The 15,623-nt window shown below is 50.5% G+C and overlaps 1 protein-coding gene across 3 annotated transcripts in view; it reads right to left on the reverse strand.

The window, feature by feature from the left end:
• KCNN3 (potassium calcium-activated channel subfamily N member 3) overlaps positions 1-14,676 on the reverse strand; it is a 160,098-nt gene extending 145,422 nt beyond the window's left edge. Inside the window, exon 1 of one of the 3 annotated variants that reach the window (XM_079117535.1) lies at positions 13,337-14,676. In XM_079117535.1, the coding sequence (XP_078973661.1) occupies positions 13,337-14,239 (903 nt within the window). In that variant the 5' untranslated portion in view covers positions 14,240-14,676. Of the gene's footprint in view, positions 1-12,283; positions 12,313-13,336 lie in introns of those variants that run through there. The other 2 variants (XM_079117534.1, XM_079117536.1) reach the window with 2 other exon arrangements.
• Between the last annotated feature and the right edge of the window lie 947 nt (positions 14,677-15,623).

Genomic DNA, 15,623 nt, shown 5'->3' on the forward strand with positions numbered 1-15,623 from the left:
GGAACCTTGGGGGAAGGTACATTTCCTTTCCTTTCCATCGATTTTTATTCTCTCAGTGAGAAGACAAATCTGCTTCCCCTCTGCCAGAAGGCCTCGAGCCACGGCTCCTTACATTATAGTAATTAAATCCCTGCTGCTAGGAGGGTTCAGGAGACAAACGGGCCTCATGCCAAGGGCTGGCCTGCAGGGAGGAGGCAGCAGGGAGGGCGGCTGTCCAGAAGGGCCTGTCTCTCAGCTGTCTCCTGATAGTGAGGAAATCCACTTAGCCACAATGCCTTCACAGGTTTTCACTGTGGGACAGGAAGATAAACCTTCCCAGCCCACCCAGCCCACAGACCCCAGCTGATGGGCCATCCCCACAGCCAGGAATGCTACAGCTTCCTTCCTCTTCACTCTCTAATTTCATGGGATCCTCACTATCCTCCCAAAGATGGCCAGTGGAAGCATCTTCCTGCTCCTCCAGTTCATTGCTCCCATTCTCCAGATGACAAAACAGAGGTCCAGAAACCAAGTTTGCCCTAGCAGTTCCCTGCTGACCTTTACTAAGTGCTCAGGACAAGCCAAAACCCACATCACACATTTTCCAACACCAGCATCTCATTGATTCCTCACTCCAGCACCCAGGATATGATGACTGCCCCCCACCACCGTCCCTGCAAGGACACTGAGGACCAAAGTGTTGAAGCAATTTCCCAAAGGCACACAGCCAGGAAGTGACAGAGCCAGGAATGAGACTCAGATCCATCCAGCACTAAAGCTATTGAGTGCAGTGGTGCATGCCTGTAATTCCAACAACACAGGAGACTGAGGCAGGAGAATCACAAGTTCAAGGCCAGCCTGGGCAACTTAATAAGACCTTGTCTCAAAATAAAAAATAAAAAGAGCTGAGGTATAAAAAAAAAATTTTTTTAACTATCTTCCTAATACCAGGCTATTCCATCCATGAGTAAAAAGCAGAGGTGGCCGGGGAGACAGATGGAGGAAAGATGGAAGAAGTAAAGTCAAAATGGACCTTCAGGAAACAGAGTGCAAAGGAACAGATGAAGGGAGACTCAGTCACAGTTTGTGAGACTAATAAGAGCCACGTAGGTGGGGTTTCGTCTCCTATACATGCCAGGTGCCTGGGCTCACTCCTGTAATCCCAGTTATTGGGAAGTTAAAACAGGAGGATGACAAGTTCAAAGCCAGCCTGGATAACTTAATAAGACACTGTCTCAAAAATAAGAAGAGCTGGGGCTGTAGCACAGTGGCAGAGCACCCCTGGGTTCAATCTTTAGTACTGGAGGAAAAAAATAAAACTCACATCATACCTGGCATTCCTTGGTCAAGGTCTTCCTCCTCCACCTGCTGATGAGCCCTGGGTCTGCTCAGGGTTGAAGCTCAGAGCTGATCAGAGCAGCTGGCACAGAGCAGGTTACTAACTTAAGATGCAGGCTTAGGAAGCAGAGGTGACAGGAGTGGAGGGGGTAGGGTGGTCCTGGTGAGGGACCCATGGAGAAAGGGAATAGAAGGCTTGATCATTTGTATGAACTGGGCTGGGGGGCCAGAGGCACAGAGTTTGAGGGCCAAATGATCCTGCTGGAGGAGGTAGGGGACAAGGAGGGGGGTTCATTCCAGTCCTCTAGGTTTGGGGGAAGAAATCTGCATTTGGAGTTTTCAAAGTTAAATGATAAGAAATTAACAATAATAACAGTGGACATTTATCAAGCCCTGACCAGGTGTCCTCCCTGCATCTTGTCTCCATCATTCTTCGGGACACGTGATCTCTGGAGGGAAAAAACATCATCATCCCCATTTAGTTAGATCAGGAGACTGAGACTCAGAGAGGTCAACTTCCTCCATAAGGCTGTGCAGCCAGAAACCACAGAGCGGGCATGAGAACCTAAAATGCGTGTTTCTGTGGCTTAGCTGACCCCTTCCAGCCCATGGAGATCTTCCTGGGTCCCAATCCCAGTCTGCCCTGTCACTAGCCCCTGGAGATTCAACACACCTCTGTCAAATGGGGGGTAATTATATTCACCTCATAGGGTTGTCATGAGGATTTGATGAGATGAGCTATATAAAAGCATATAATAAATATTTGTTTTCTTTTCCTCCCCATCTCTTCCCTTGTTTCACTCCTTAATAAGACCCCATGTCGCCGGGCATGGTGGCACACACCTGAATCCCAGCAGCTCAGGAGACTGAGGCAGGAGAATCACGAGTTCAGAACCAGCCTCAACAACTTAGCAAGATCCTGTCTCAAAATAAAATATAAAGGTCGAATGTTCTCTCTGATATGTGAATGCTAACCCATAACAAGGGGAGGGGAGGGAGGAGGGGATGTATAGAAGTACATTGGATTAGACAAAAGCAAATGCAGGGAAGGAAGAGGGAATGGGAATAGGAAAGACAGCAGACTTGGACATAACTTTTCTATGTTCATATTTGAATACATGACCAGTATAACAACATCATGTTCAACCATAAGAATGGGATCAAAAGTGTAATGGGTTGCACCCCATATATGTATAATATGTCAAAATATACCCTCTGTCACGTATATCTAAAAACTAAAAACATGCATATATATATGGGGCTACAAAGGGGCTAGGGATGTGGCTCAGTGGTTAAGTGTTCCTGGGTTCAATCCCTGGTATAAAAAAAGAGACCCCCATGTCACTCTGGAGTCATTTTTCTGGAAGAGGAAAAAAATTTCCATTTTATGAGAGTGGAGTGTTCTCCCAAGCTGCCAGGGACAGAAGCATTATATATGATCCCATCTGCCTGCAAGGAAACCCCTTATGACTCAACTTCCATCAGAGACTCGCTCTCAGCTTGCATCAATTCCATTTCACTCTTGAGGGATCTCAAGATCCCTGGCAGACAGCATGGACCCAGCCTGGCGCCTTGTGCCAAAATGCCCTCCCACCCGGCCTAGCACCATTACTTCCCCGGGAGCAGGAAAAAGCATTTGGCAGAAACAAACGCCAGGTCCAGCCTGGAGCAGGAGTGGCCTGGAACCATGAGCCTGGCTGTGAAGGACCTCAAATGATCCCCAAGGCCACTGAACTCTCCAAGAGACAGTCGAGGCAAGAGCCACTATTAACCAGCAGGGATAAGAATAAGGCCCCTTGAGGGCCAGTTTTGTCCTCGTTTTTGTTTGTTTGTTTGTTTGTTTTGTTTCTTTCGCAGTGCTGGGGGCGAAACCCCAGGACCTTGAGCACGCTAGGCAAGCACTGTACCACTGAACCACCTTCCCACTTCTACCCTTCATAAGAGGAATTAAAAGCCCACTTTCTAGACACAGAGGTTACCCAAGCCCACCCAGCTAAATTGCCAGGCTCTGCCTCAGGGTGCGGTGAAGTTTGAATTCTATTAGGAACAGAGAGCAGCCCACTTGATTGAGGAGAGATCCCCAGAGCTGACTCGAGTAGTTAGGGACACAGACCTTTGGCACTCCTGGACCTTAGGATGTGTAGGGAAGGGGTATGGAAGAAATTGTTTTAAAAACCAGAATTCTTGAATTCCTGCTCTACCTTTGCTACTTATAATGCTGAGTGACCTTGGACAAATCATGGAGCTTCTCTGGGCCTCAGAGCCCTATAAGGCCAGTCCAAGCCCTGCCTTACCCACGGGGACCATGCCTACCCAGGCTGCCACACTCAGCTGGCTTATGGAGCTTGTCCATTCGGGGCAGGCATGACACCACACTGAGCAGATATGTCCCCAGAGTTAGTCTCCCCTGGGTCATGCCACCCAATGCCATATAGCTCCAGGCCCCTTCAAAGACAGTGGTCCCACCCAGAGCAACATGCTTACCCTGAGCCCTCCTCTCTGGGGAAGGTGTGACCACCTGGTCAGGGTCTCCAGGCATTCTCACATGCAGGAGCTATTTAGAGAGCCAACATCTTACCCGCTGGAAGTTGGAAAAGGAAGAAAATGGCTAAGCCCCAATTTGTTAAAATCAGAAATCTCAAAAAGAAGAAAAGGCTCAGCTAAAATTCCTGCTGGTGGAACCTGAGGATGCAGGCAGGTGCCAACTCAGGCGAAGGTGATAGGAGGAACCGCCAGTTGTTGGCAGCCTGGAATGTGCCAGCCATTGCGCTGGCCACTTACCCAGTCATTATCAAGTGTGATTCTCATCATTTATAAATGGGGAAACTGAGGCTCAGAGAGTTTGAGTCACAGGCCTTTGGGAAACCCAGCAATAAAGAGTGGGCCAGAATTAGCGCCCAGTACAGTTTCTTCCTGCCTCCCTAAAGGGCCTCCTTCTGTTCAGAGCCACCTACAGGTCAGCAAGATCTGGTGAACAGGTCTACCTCTGTTTGTTGGGCAGCTCTGGGCAAGACACCTACCCTTCTGGGCTTTGCCATCTATAACCCAAAACTAAACACTGAACAATGTCACACATGCTGGCTGGCAGGCTCACTACCTAAGCTCTACAAAGTAGGAGCCAGTCTGTGCAGTCTTTGCAAGAAGGGTCCTTTAAGCCCACTTTCCTCTTCATTTGACACTAAGTACCATTCTTGTCCTTTAAGAAAAATGCCCAAGAAGCTGACTCAAAAATAACAGATGCCAATTTGCATATTATTTCACACATCATTTGCATGTTGTTCATTTAGTATCACCAAGGCTCTGCTCAGAAGACAACTCTGGTTACCTTGCGACCAGGCCTTGTGGGGAAAAAAAAAATGGCTTCCACCTAGGCAAGTCAGGGTCATCCCTCCCTTACACAGTTGCTCTTGGTGCCCCTTGGCACCTGGCTGGGAAAGTTACCAACTGCCACACCCCTGGTGCTCTAAGTAGGGTGTAAGAGGCAGAAAGAACATTTCGAATTCTACAAAACACCTCTATCTTGAGTCTTTAAGGGGAAATTGTGTTCTCTTAATGCATCAAGACAAGTTGTAGCACTCTTTTCTCTCCTGGTTCTGTCCCAAGTCAGTGCTCTCCCTGGAGCCCTGTGCTCTAGGCCTCTTTCTGCCTGGTCATCATGTGTCCCCCTGACCTTCCTCCAGGCCTCTCAGCCTCTGGCCTGGCCCCATGGGTTTATTTTTGTTCTATCTCCACCTGTCCAATTTGAATGTCCACACCCAACTAGCTATGTCCAGACCATAGATTGCCAACTCTGAGTGTAGAGTATCTGGCCCCATGGGATAAGAAGGTTTCAGAGGTCCAGCCCCACCTTCCAGAGAACTCTCCACTTCACTCCCGCTGAGACCCATCCAGAAACATGACTGGGCAACCTGTCACCAGAAGTGAGGACATTATGAGAAACAGGGCATGTTCCTCCACTTCCAGGGCCCCTTCCTCCTAGCAAGGACACATCTCCTTGACAGCAATCTGTAGAATATGCACAGGTGACACATATACTCATGTCTCTCCAGTCTTGATCCTCCAGGTGGCACCTTCTAGAGACTAACAAAAGCAACAGCTGGCAGATATTGAGCTCACTGTGTGCCATGCTCTGTGCTGGCTATTATCTGAGGGTTCCCTCTTACCATCTGAAGAAACAAGTTCCAGGGTCAGTAAACTCCCCAACTCCCCAAGAACCCACCACTTGCACACACCAAGTCACAATCTGAACCCAGATCCCAAGCCCTTAACGGCCACGTTAGGCCACCTGTGCCAGTTAAGATCGCCTCTGAGAAAGGAACATCAGGTCTTCAGGATGTGAGTGCAAAAGACTGAGTTCCTAACAATTTACTAAATATTAAATCCATCATTGCTCATGCCCTACCATGAGCATTTCACTTCCCACTCAGAACCTCTCAGAAATAAGCATAGTCCCAAGACTTGCTTTGTCTTCTCTTCCCTCTCTGCCTGCCCTGTGTACACCACACAGCAGGAACTTCAAGCTGCCCCCCATGCAGCCAGCTGTGTTCCCTACATGCTCTGCCTCCTCTACCCAGGTTCCTAATGTTCCCCACTCAGAAATGAGCCCCTGCCCATGACCCTCCCATTCCAGCTGTCTGATCCTTCAGGAACCACTCCACCTTCTACAGGGAGCCCAATGTCCCCAGTCTCAGTTCCGGTCTTTTTCCTTATAAGCACCAACAACATAAACCAGTCCATCCAGGATAGATAGCCTCTGGTTGCCCTTGGGACATGTTCTTGCCTCAAGAACATGAGTTGGAGGACAATGGTTGGTTCATCTCTGAGATGGAACATGACCTGGAATCAGAACACAAAGTCCTGGAGAAGGGAAAGGAGTTCTGCTCTTATTTTTTAACTGAAGAAATGGAGGCCCAGACAGGTGAAGGGACTTGACAAAGACCATGCGGCAGGCTGGAAGTGGGAAATAGAAGCACCTCCCCAGGGTTCCTTCGAAGTAGAGGCAGGCCTTTCTTCAGCATGAATTTGGCTGACATAAGGCACAGGCAGGAAATAGGGAAAGGGGACCAAGAATTAAGAAGAAAATTCTAGAACCAGGAACGGAGAAGCCCTAGAGGTCTCCTCACTCCAATTCCCAGCAGAGGCTGTGATGGGCAACTAGCAGTACACTAGAGACCTGAACTACATTCTAGAATCATCTATCCTGTACCTGGAGTTAAGTCACTCAGCCTTATGACTACCTGGATTAAGTCACAGAAATCTGCAGCTGTTTTCTCATCTATGAAATTCGGTTGGTTGTGATGACTCCTGAGGCTATTGTGGGGATCATGAGGGACAACAGGCATGAAAATACCTGGTAGGAGGTAAGATGCTAAGCCCATGTGGATTGCCCCTGATAAGTGACCATGCAGCCAGCACTGGAAAAGGAGAAAGAGGACTCAGTAAGGAACCTGACAGAGGTGAGAGAGTTGTGTATGGAAGTGTACAATGAGGCTTGGGGTCCTGCTGGCTCTCCAAGGGTGAGTGGGAATGGGGCCACGGCAGGAGCCTAGACAGTTCTTTGCAGGACAGGCTCTCATTTTCTCTATAATAACCACTCCTATCCCCCATAGCTTATCCAGTATCACCATGAGGGCAGTATCACCAAACCCCCAGTAGTAAAACATCTCAGGGACCCACCTTGGACCTGTCCACAGTCTTCACCCCCAGCCCAGGCTACCCTGCAGGTACTCCTTGCCCTAGCTGCCCCAAAGACCCCTGCCTTCTCTTGGTGGCTACATAGACATCTTCCTCCCGCATCAAGTCCTTTCTGCACATTTCTTAGTAAAGATCCTTCTGCCTCAACATTTTGCATCATTGACCTCAGGTCCATAGATCTTGATTTGAATATAAGCAATTTGGGCTGAGGGTGTCGCCCAAGGGTAGAGCACTTGCCTGGCATAGACAAGGCCCTGGGTTCCCCAGAGCTGCCAAAAAAAAAAAAAAAAAAATAGTAAAAATATAAAAATAAGCACTTTCTTCAATAGCAGCAACAGGCAAGGGAAAGGGCATGAACTTCACAGTCGAAAGATCAGGGGTCTCAGCCAGTTACTTCATCTGCAAAGGAAGCCTTGAGCATCACCTCCTTCTAGGGCTTTCTGATGTAAAAATCATCCACTGCTCAACAAAAGGTCCTTGCCTTCTCTCTCCTGTCACTCAGCAACATTCCAGCACTATTCGAAGCTGGTCACCAAGGTAAAGCAGTATTGTCCCTGCCCCCACCCCCTCCCCGGCTTCTGCCTCTTGGATCCCATTTGAGCTCCTGAGGTTGGAATGACAGCAGGAAAAGAGCCCCTGAAAATCCATTAGCCTCCTCTGGACTTTCCTCACCAGAAGAAAAGGCACTAGAATTTTCCTCCACACAGCTTCTGAGAACAGCACAGTCTTAGAATCCCCCACCCTTATTATTTAAAGAGGAATAGGTGACTTTCTTCTTTCTCTCTCCCTTTGGGATTTTGAAAGCAAGAGAAGGAAAACAGTTCCCAATGAACACCCTGGTCTTTCTGTCACTGAGCTGAGTAAAAGTGGTATTTCATCTGTATCCAGTCACCCCTCACCCCTACACATACTCTCTCATTTTCTTCCCCAAATGTGCTTCACAAATAACGGCAGCAGAACCACAGCTCTCTGTTTTGATTTTACATTTCCAGCCAGGTCTCAGATTTGCTACACAGGTTACTTGCAGTTTTTGTTTGTTTGTTTGTTTTTCTTTGCCTTACATTTTTAAAAGCAAATCTTTTGGCAATGGTCTCACAAATCTCCCTTCCTGGAAGCTAAATAAAGGAACTACAAGGCATCAAATAGCTTTCTAAATAGCCTGTACAGGAGACAAATGCCCCAACCATTATGCTGGTACCCATGCACCCAGATAACGCTGCCTGTGGGGAAGGGAAGTCCGGATGTATCATGAAGTCTTCCCCAGGACAGTTATAAATAGCGTGATGACATGCAAAGGAAAGCATATATAAAAAGTTACTGTCCCCCTGTGGGTTACAAACGTTTGACTCATTTGCTGACTGTCCACAAAGATTATAAATAAATTGGTCACCATCCTGGGGTGGGTGAAGGGCCTATTTTCACACTGTCAGAAGTCACTGGCCCTCTCCTGGGCCAACACACCCAGTATGACCTGTGACAATAAAATGTGGCCCTGAGGTCCCTTGGCAGCTGGCTCTCAGTCTGCTGCCTGTGGCTAAAGTCTTTATAGTCTTCTGCCTTCTGGAGCTCTCCAGGTCATCCCACAGGGAGGGTCTGTGGAAAGTAGTCTATCCTATTCCTATTTTCCCGGCATGCCTGGAACCATAGACACCAGTGCCCCAAGGGATCTACTCAAAAATACTAAGACTTGCTCTGACAGCCACCTGCCTACCCACAAGGGGCACCTGGGCCTGCAGAAGGCACAGAGTCACTCACCCAACCACACCTGGCTGCTGCACTGCCTTTCCAGAGACAGAATCTCCCTGCCCAGGGAGGACAGAGATCAGGACTGGAACACCAATAGGGCTGAGGGTGTGGCTTAATGGTAGAGTGTTTGTCTAGCATGCACAAGGCCTTGGGTTCCATTCTGAGCACCAAAAAATAAAAGCACAGGGATACTATTGATCATTCCAGCTGGAGGCTAGGGTGGATTCCCTGACCTCCATGCATTCAGCAAAAAGACAGGCAGCAAGCTGGCACTGGCCTAAGGGATCCATTCTCTTTGAAGACTGAATGGCTAGGAGTTGGACTCCTCTGGGCATGTAGGGAAGCTTGCCCCTTCCCGGTAGCCTCCCAGGAGGTGGTCTGAAGAAGAAAAATAGAGGTGAGAAAAGAAGCCACTCCTCAGAATAGGCAGGGCACCAGCAAATGCCTTCACATGGACTCCTCTGTGTGCAGCCTGGGTTACCTGGGCAACAAACCCAGCAAAGGTAGCAGGGAGGAGCCAAAGGCAGCAGGGAGGAGCGAGGGGCAGGAAGTTAGTGGCATGGGCAGGAGGGGCATGGAGGTGGGCAGAGGATCGGCTCTGCCTGAGATGTGAAACTCAGATGAATTTTGAAGTCAAGGGTGGGGAAGTGGTTTGAGGCTGTACAGAATTAGTGAACAGAGCCCCCTGCTGCACCAGCATGGCCCAGCCTCCTATGAGACCACCCCATAGCCCAAGGCCCACTGGTGACTGGCCCACTGGACAGAGGCACCAGCTCCACCACCAACAAGATAGGGAAGGGGTTCACCACCCTAGGAGGAGGGGGAAAGGCAGACCAGCCCATCCCTAACTCTGGACCCAGTAGAGAGAAAACAGAAGACAGTTTATGGCAATGGGATTGTGCACCCCAAACCAGCTCTAAAAGAAGATAAAGAACAACCAGAAGGGCCCCAATTCTCATTGCTCTGACCCTGATAGAGGAATAGTGATGGGTAGAGACAGTATCACCAAGATTTCTCCAAAGGATCTGTGCTCTGGCCCTGTGAGGATGTTCAAGAAGCCTCCAGAGAGTAAAGCTACCTATTGGGAAAAAAAAAAAATACTCCCATTCAGATCAGGGGAAGCTCAAGCTCAGTATCTTAGGACCTATTAGGACCATCTCCGCATCTCTCACATAAAGAACAGCTCACCTCTTACCTGAGCCCTGCCTCCCTGCTCCAGGCTGAAACCTCCCAGCTCTCAGCAGAGCTGCCTGCCAGTGTCATCGCCTACGGCCTATGAGGGTGGGAGCCGGAGATCATTCTGTCCTGATTTCTCAACCTCCTCACTCACGCTGGCTCCCCTTTTACATCAACTTTGAACACACTCTGGGTACATGCCATGTTCCTTTTCAAGAGACCAGGGCCTGGGTGGTGAATTCCTTCCCCAGCAACAGATATCAGCCAAAGATAGGTGAACAGAAAAGCCGCAAACCGGGGAAATAAAAACAGAGAACTTCAGAACACAGCTTGGGTACAAGGCACAAGCACATCTTCAATCACTTGGGGGAAATAAAAGTGTCCCCTTCTAAAGGCCTTTGAGTGGGAACTGCCACTATAGATGCAAAATTACCCAGCTGACTGGGGTGCCTATGGTTACCCTGTCCATTCAGACTGATCAGCAAAGCCAAGTATCACACAAGCTCTAAAGCAAAATTGAGTGTCACTCATCTGTCCCCAAGGTTACTTCAGTGTCTCTAAGCTCTCTTATGGCCATTCTTCATTTTAACCCAAACACTCCTGTCACAGAGCTCATTCCTCCAATGAAGTTGAGGGACAGATATTCACCTCCCCCTAAAACAGACCCACATTTAAAAGTGGTCTCTAGCCACACCCAGCCCCTTCCTATAACTTCTCTCCTCCATTAACAAGTCTTAGTTCCCAACTAATTCTAGAGCCAGAATTAGATTAATTTTTAAAATCTGTCTCTCTTCTTATCATCATCAGCAATAATCACAAGAGATCCCATTCATTGAGCAGGCACTATATGGAGTGCATTATGCTCATCTGATTTGATCTCCCCACTTGACAACTGGGCACTGGGTTCAGTGCTGCATGACTTATCCAAGATCACACAATGGGAAGTGGCAGACCTAGGACTCCAACTTTGATCTGACTCTTTAACACCGTGCCACCTGCCCCCAGGAAAGACAGGGATATCCTCCTTCTTTCCCCACTCTGGGTCCACAGGACCTGGCACAAAGGAGATACCCAGAAAATATTTGTCCCATAGATGACTCAAAACATGGGGATCTAGATGGAAGGACAGGTTAAAGAGAGCCCTGCTTGCTCCAATTCCACTCCCAAAGTGCACAGGAAGTAGCCACCTCACCAGCTAAGGCAAGCAGTACCTTCTCTACTGTTGTCCCCTCTCTGCCACCACCAGTCAGAGAGTCAATGATATAGGAACAGAAGAAGCCAAGCACCTCAGGTCACTTCACCCTTCAGTCACCCACAGCCTGCCTCCTCAGCTCTGGGAAAACCCCTTTCCCTGAGTATTCCATCAGGGTGGCACCTGCCCCAGACAGAGAAGATGGTTCAGCTTGCCCTGCAGTGACCCTCCCATAGTATTCAGAAGAATGAGTACAGATCCCACACTGGGAATTATGCATAGCCACTGTAGCCACAGGGGCCACTGAAAGAGGAAGTGCTGGTGTGGCCCCTTCCCCCTCAGTCCCTACCACTTGGGCCTTCATAGGTTTTCCCCCAGCAAGAACTGCTCACCCCCAGAGAATAACTGGAGGGATACAAGGCTTTGCCCAAGGCGACTGCCAGACCCATCTCCACAAGCAGAGCGCCCTGCAGGAGAGGTGGCTCTGAGAAAGCAGTGAGCAGAGGGACCCGCAGACTCAGAGGCTCATTTCAAGGAATGACTAAGTGAGCTGCGTTTCCAGGGGAAACCCCACTTGCTTCTCTGCTCACTGAGGGGCATGTACAGCTTCCAAGGGCTGCCCTCAGCTGGGGCAGTCCCCACCGAGCAGCCAGTTCCCTAGAGGACCCTCTGCCTGAAAGTCTAGATTCTGACTATTCAGGTTGCCTGACAGGTCTGCCCCACCGGATTCCAGAGTGGGCTAGCCTGCCCATCCCTGGTTAAAGTGAGATGCTGGGAATGGGGAAATCCGATCAGCACCTCCTAGGTTTTTGCGGCTGGATTTCAACAAGGAATGTGACAGTCTCGCAGCAGCTGTGCCCGGCCTGAAACGCTCTATTTGAAACCTCCAACAGCTGAGCCCCTCCCAGCTACCCGCCAGCCAGCCCAGCCACCCCCTGCCCAAAATGACAAATAGAGAAATCCAAGCAACAAGCAGGCGCAAGCACGAGTACATACACACACGCGCGCACACACACACACAAACACAGAGCCCAACAAATTGGGGCTGAGGGGTATAGTGGGAAAAAAGACACTTGTCCAACAATTCCCCAGGTCTCCGAGCCTTCCAGCCCACAGCAGGAGGGCTCCCTGGCAAGGACAGCATCAACAGAAACCCACCTTCCTCCATCTCCATTCCCCCTGCAAGGGAAGCCCCCTCCTCCGTCTTGGGGCTGGACTGAGAGGCTGAAGCAGTGGGGCCAGCACCCCCCTAAAGCCAGTGCCTGCCGTTCTCCATCCGGGCGCGCACTCGCATATGCACTCATCTTTATTTATCCCGAGGAGAAGGAGTTGGGGTGGGAGGGGAGAACAGGGGCCGAGCTGGGGGCGCGGGCTCGCGGGGACCGCTGGGGAAGCCCTGTCATCCCATCCCAAGGAGAGGCGGTCTCCCCAGGCTGATGCCAAGGCGGTGCCCATCTGCTCTGCCTGGGTAACACCTGTAGCCATTTTTATCAAGGGATGTTTATGAGGCAGCAGCAGGTTTATTCTGAGTCCTCTTTCCTGAGGGAAGAGACTGCTGATTTCCTCCGCCTATATTTTTACCCCAATGCCCTCAGGAGACAGGTCTCCAGTGCTTTTCTATTTTGCCCCAAGTCTCTTCGAGAACAAGAGGGAAATAGAAACTTGGGGAGAGAGGGAGAATAGAAGGGACTTGGGCAGTGGGAATGGAATCCCCCACCCCCACCCAGACGTTTATTTCTTTTTTATCCTGGGGAAAATGGAGTGGAGCAGGGAGGGGAGGAGAAAAGGGGAAGTCGCAGGAACTGGCAAACACATCAAGGCAGAGTGTAATTAATTGGTGCGTTAAGCTGCTGGGTTATGCTTTAGTACAAGTGAGCCAGAAGGAAAAACGATTTCTCAGAAGGGATTCTTTAATCCTCCCTAACACAGAGTCTGCAAATTAGACACAGTGTGTGGGGATGTCCCCCCCCAAAAGGAAGTGAGGAATGAATTCTCCCGGGATCAAGAAGGAAAACCATGGGAAGTTAGAGTGTTCCATATAACTGAGCTAATGCCTCTCCCACCACCACCTTTCTCTCTCATTCTCTCTCTCTCTCTCTCTCTCTCTCTCTCTCTCTCTCTCTCTCTCTCTCTCTCTCTCTCTCTCTCTCTCTTTCTTCCTACCTACATATTTCTTTTGTTCAAGGTATAAAGAGAAACCACAGCCCCTACCTTTGAGTACAAACCCCAAGACAGCTCGGTCTCTATCACCATAACAACAATTCCAAACATCCCAAAAATCAGAGCATAGTCACTCAGTCGCTTTCTCTTTTCAAACAGGGCCCTCCTGTGTCCCAGCTTATAGCCAATGTTTTGGTTTTTCCTCTTGTTGGCTTTGGGGAAGGTGGTGCCGCTGGCAGTGGTGCCGGCATGCTGGTGGTTGTGGGTAGCGTTGGGGTGATGGAGCAGGGTCTGGTGGGCATGATTGTCCTCCCGGGAGGAGATGACGATCTCCGGGGGGTTGCTGGGACTGAAGAGCTGGAGGGGTTGGCCCTCAGGCTCGGCCTCAATGAGGTTCCTCCGGGAGGCGCTGAGGCGGCTGAGGGGCTTCATGACCCCACCGCTGTACTTGCAGGAGCTCATGGCGATCTCCGTGAAGGGGTTGCTGTCCCGCCGGTGCACCAGGGGGCTGGCCTGCCGGTGCCGGCTACCTCCTCCAGGCCCACTTGTGGCTGTGGAACTTGGAGAGTGGCCAAGCAAGTGGTCATTGAGATTGAGCTGGCTGCCTTGCCTGGAGGAAGGGTGGAGGATGGCGGTGGAGTTGGATGAAGTGGGGGCCCTGAAAGCAGTGGGAGGGGAGTGCAGCAGGCCGGGGTGGACAAGCTGGCTCTGGAGTTGGGCGAGCTGAGACAGGGGATGCGGTGGCTGCTGCTGCTGCTGCTGAATCTGCGGAGGCTGAGGCTGAGGCTGCAACGAGGGTCCTGGGGGCTGCTGGGGGGCTGCTGGTGGCGCTGGCGGCGGTGGCTGTTGCTGTTGCTGCTGCTGCTGCTCATCCCCAGAGGATGGACAGGGGCACTTGGGGTCTTCATCCAGGTCCCCCACCCCCGAATCATGGAAGTGCCCAGAAGTGTCCATCTTGGGGCCTGGCTGGATTCCCTGCAGCACAACCCCCCACCCCAAAGCCACCCTCGCTCCAAAGATGTCCTCAAAGAAAGCCAGGCATCCAAGCTCCCCCACCAGAGTGTCTTGGCTCCAGTCCTCTCTCTTTGGCTTGCTTCGGTTCTCTGGGGCTGCCTGGAGTCCAGATGCTGCCTCTCAAGAATGCATTGTATTGGGCAGTGAGGAAGGGCAGGAGGGGAGCTTGGAGAAGGAAGAAGCGGGGAAAAGAACTCTAGCTCAGGAGATGGTCCTCTAGGAGCGTGTGAGGCCAGGCTCAGCTTCACTCCTCGCTGGCTCAATAGCTTCGCTTTCCTCCTCCTGCCACTGTTATATTGTAAGCCAAGCCCACTTATTAGCAGCTGGTCTCATTGGCTCGGCTTAACTCTCCAACCGCCTCCTAACTCCGCCCCCCTCCCAGACTCCTCCCCGAAGGAGGGGCCTGCAGTTCTCGGCTCCCAGCCGGGTGGCAGCGCAGCGAGGGTTGGGAACTGTAGTTTTTGCTCCACGACCCCCAGAGCAGAGCAGTAGCTGTCCTCTTTCCTGTGACACGTATGGCCGAAACCAGCAAACCCAAGGCGATCAGGGCTGTAAGCTCACGCGGGGCAGTGGGAAGGAGGGAGAGAGGGACTCCTAAGGAGGGGCGCTGTCACCATGATGAGGGGCAGGAAGCTCAGATAGACAAACATTTATTAAGGCACAGGTTGTTTCGCACATATTATCCCAGGTACATCCTTCCCAAGGAGGTGGGCGTTATGTTCCCATTTTACCAAGGAGAAAACTGATGCTCAGAGATGTTGAGTAACAACCTCAAGGTCACAGAAGCAGAGGGAATCCACTCCTCCTTACCGTGGATAAACTCACCTACCACTGGAGCTCCAGCAATGTATGTGCACCCCCTCTCTGCCATTTCCAACCCCTACATCAACCCTATAAAAATGATGTCATCATTCTCCCTTTACAAATGAAAACCGTTGGAAGAAAGAAAGGGTGGAAGACACTCAAACACAGACAAAGTTAAGAAACTTGCCAGATGTCACCTAGCTTGTAATTAAAGTTGTTAGGATTCTGAACTTAGGCCAGTCTGACGCCCAGCTCCTATACTGTCTCACTCAGCACACAGTGGTGGTTCAATAAATATCATTCACATGATGAATGATAATGAGCTAAAGAGAATCTGTCCAGGAAGAACCAGCTTCTCCAATGCAAGACATGTGAAGTGGACCACAACTCCAGCCTCTTCCCTAACAGCTGGGCGTAGAGTCACTGGAGGATTTGGCAGAAAGACTGAAGACCCCCCATGGTCACTCCCTGCCTGGCTTTCCCCATGGTGCTCTGAGAGTTGGAGCTGGGAACAGCTGCT

This window comes from Sciurus vulgaris (assembly GCF_902686455.1).
Source record: "Sciurus vulgaris genome assembly, chromosome: 1".
Taxonomy (NCBI): Eukaryota; Metazoa; Chordata; class Mammalia; order Rodentia; family Sciuridae; genus Sciurus; species Sciurus vulgaris.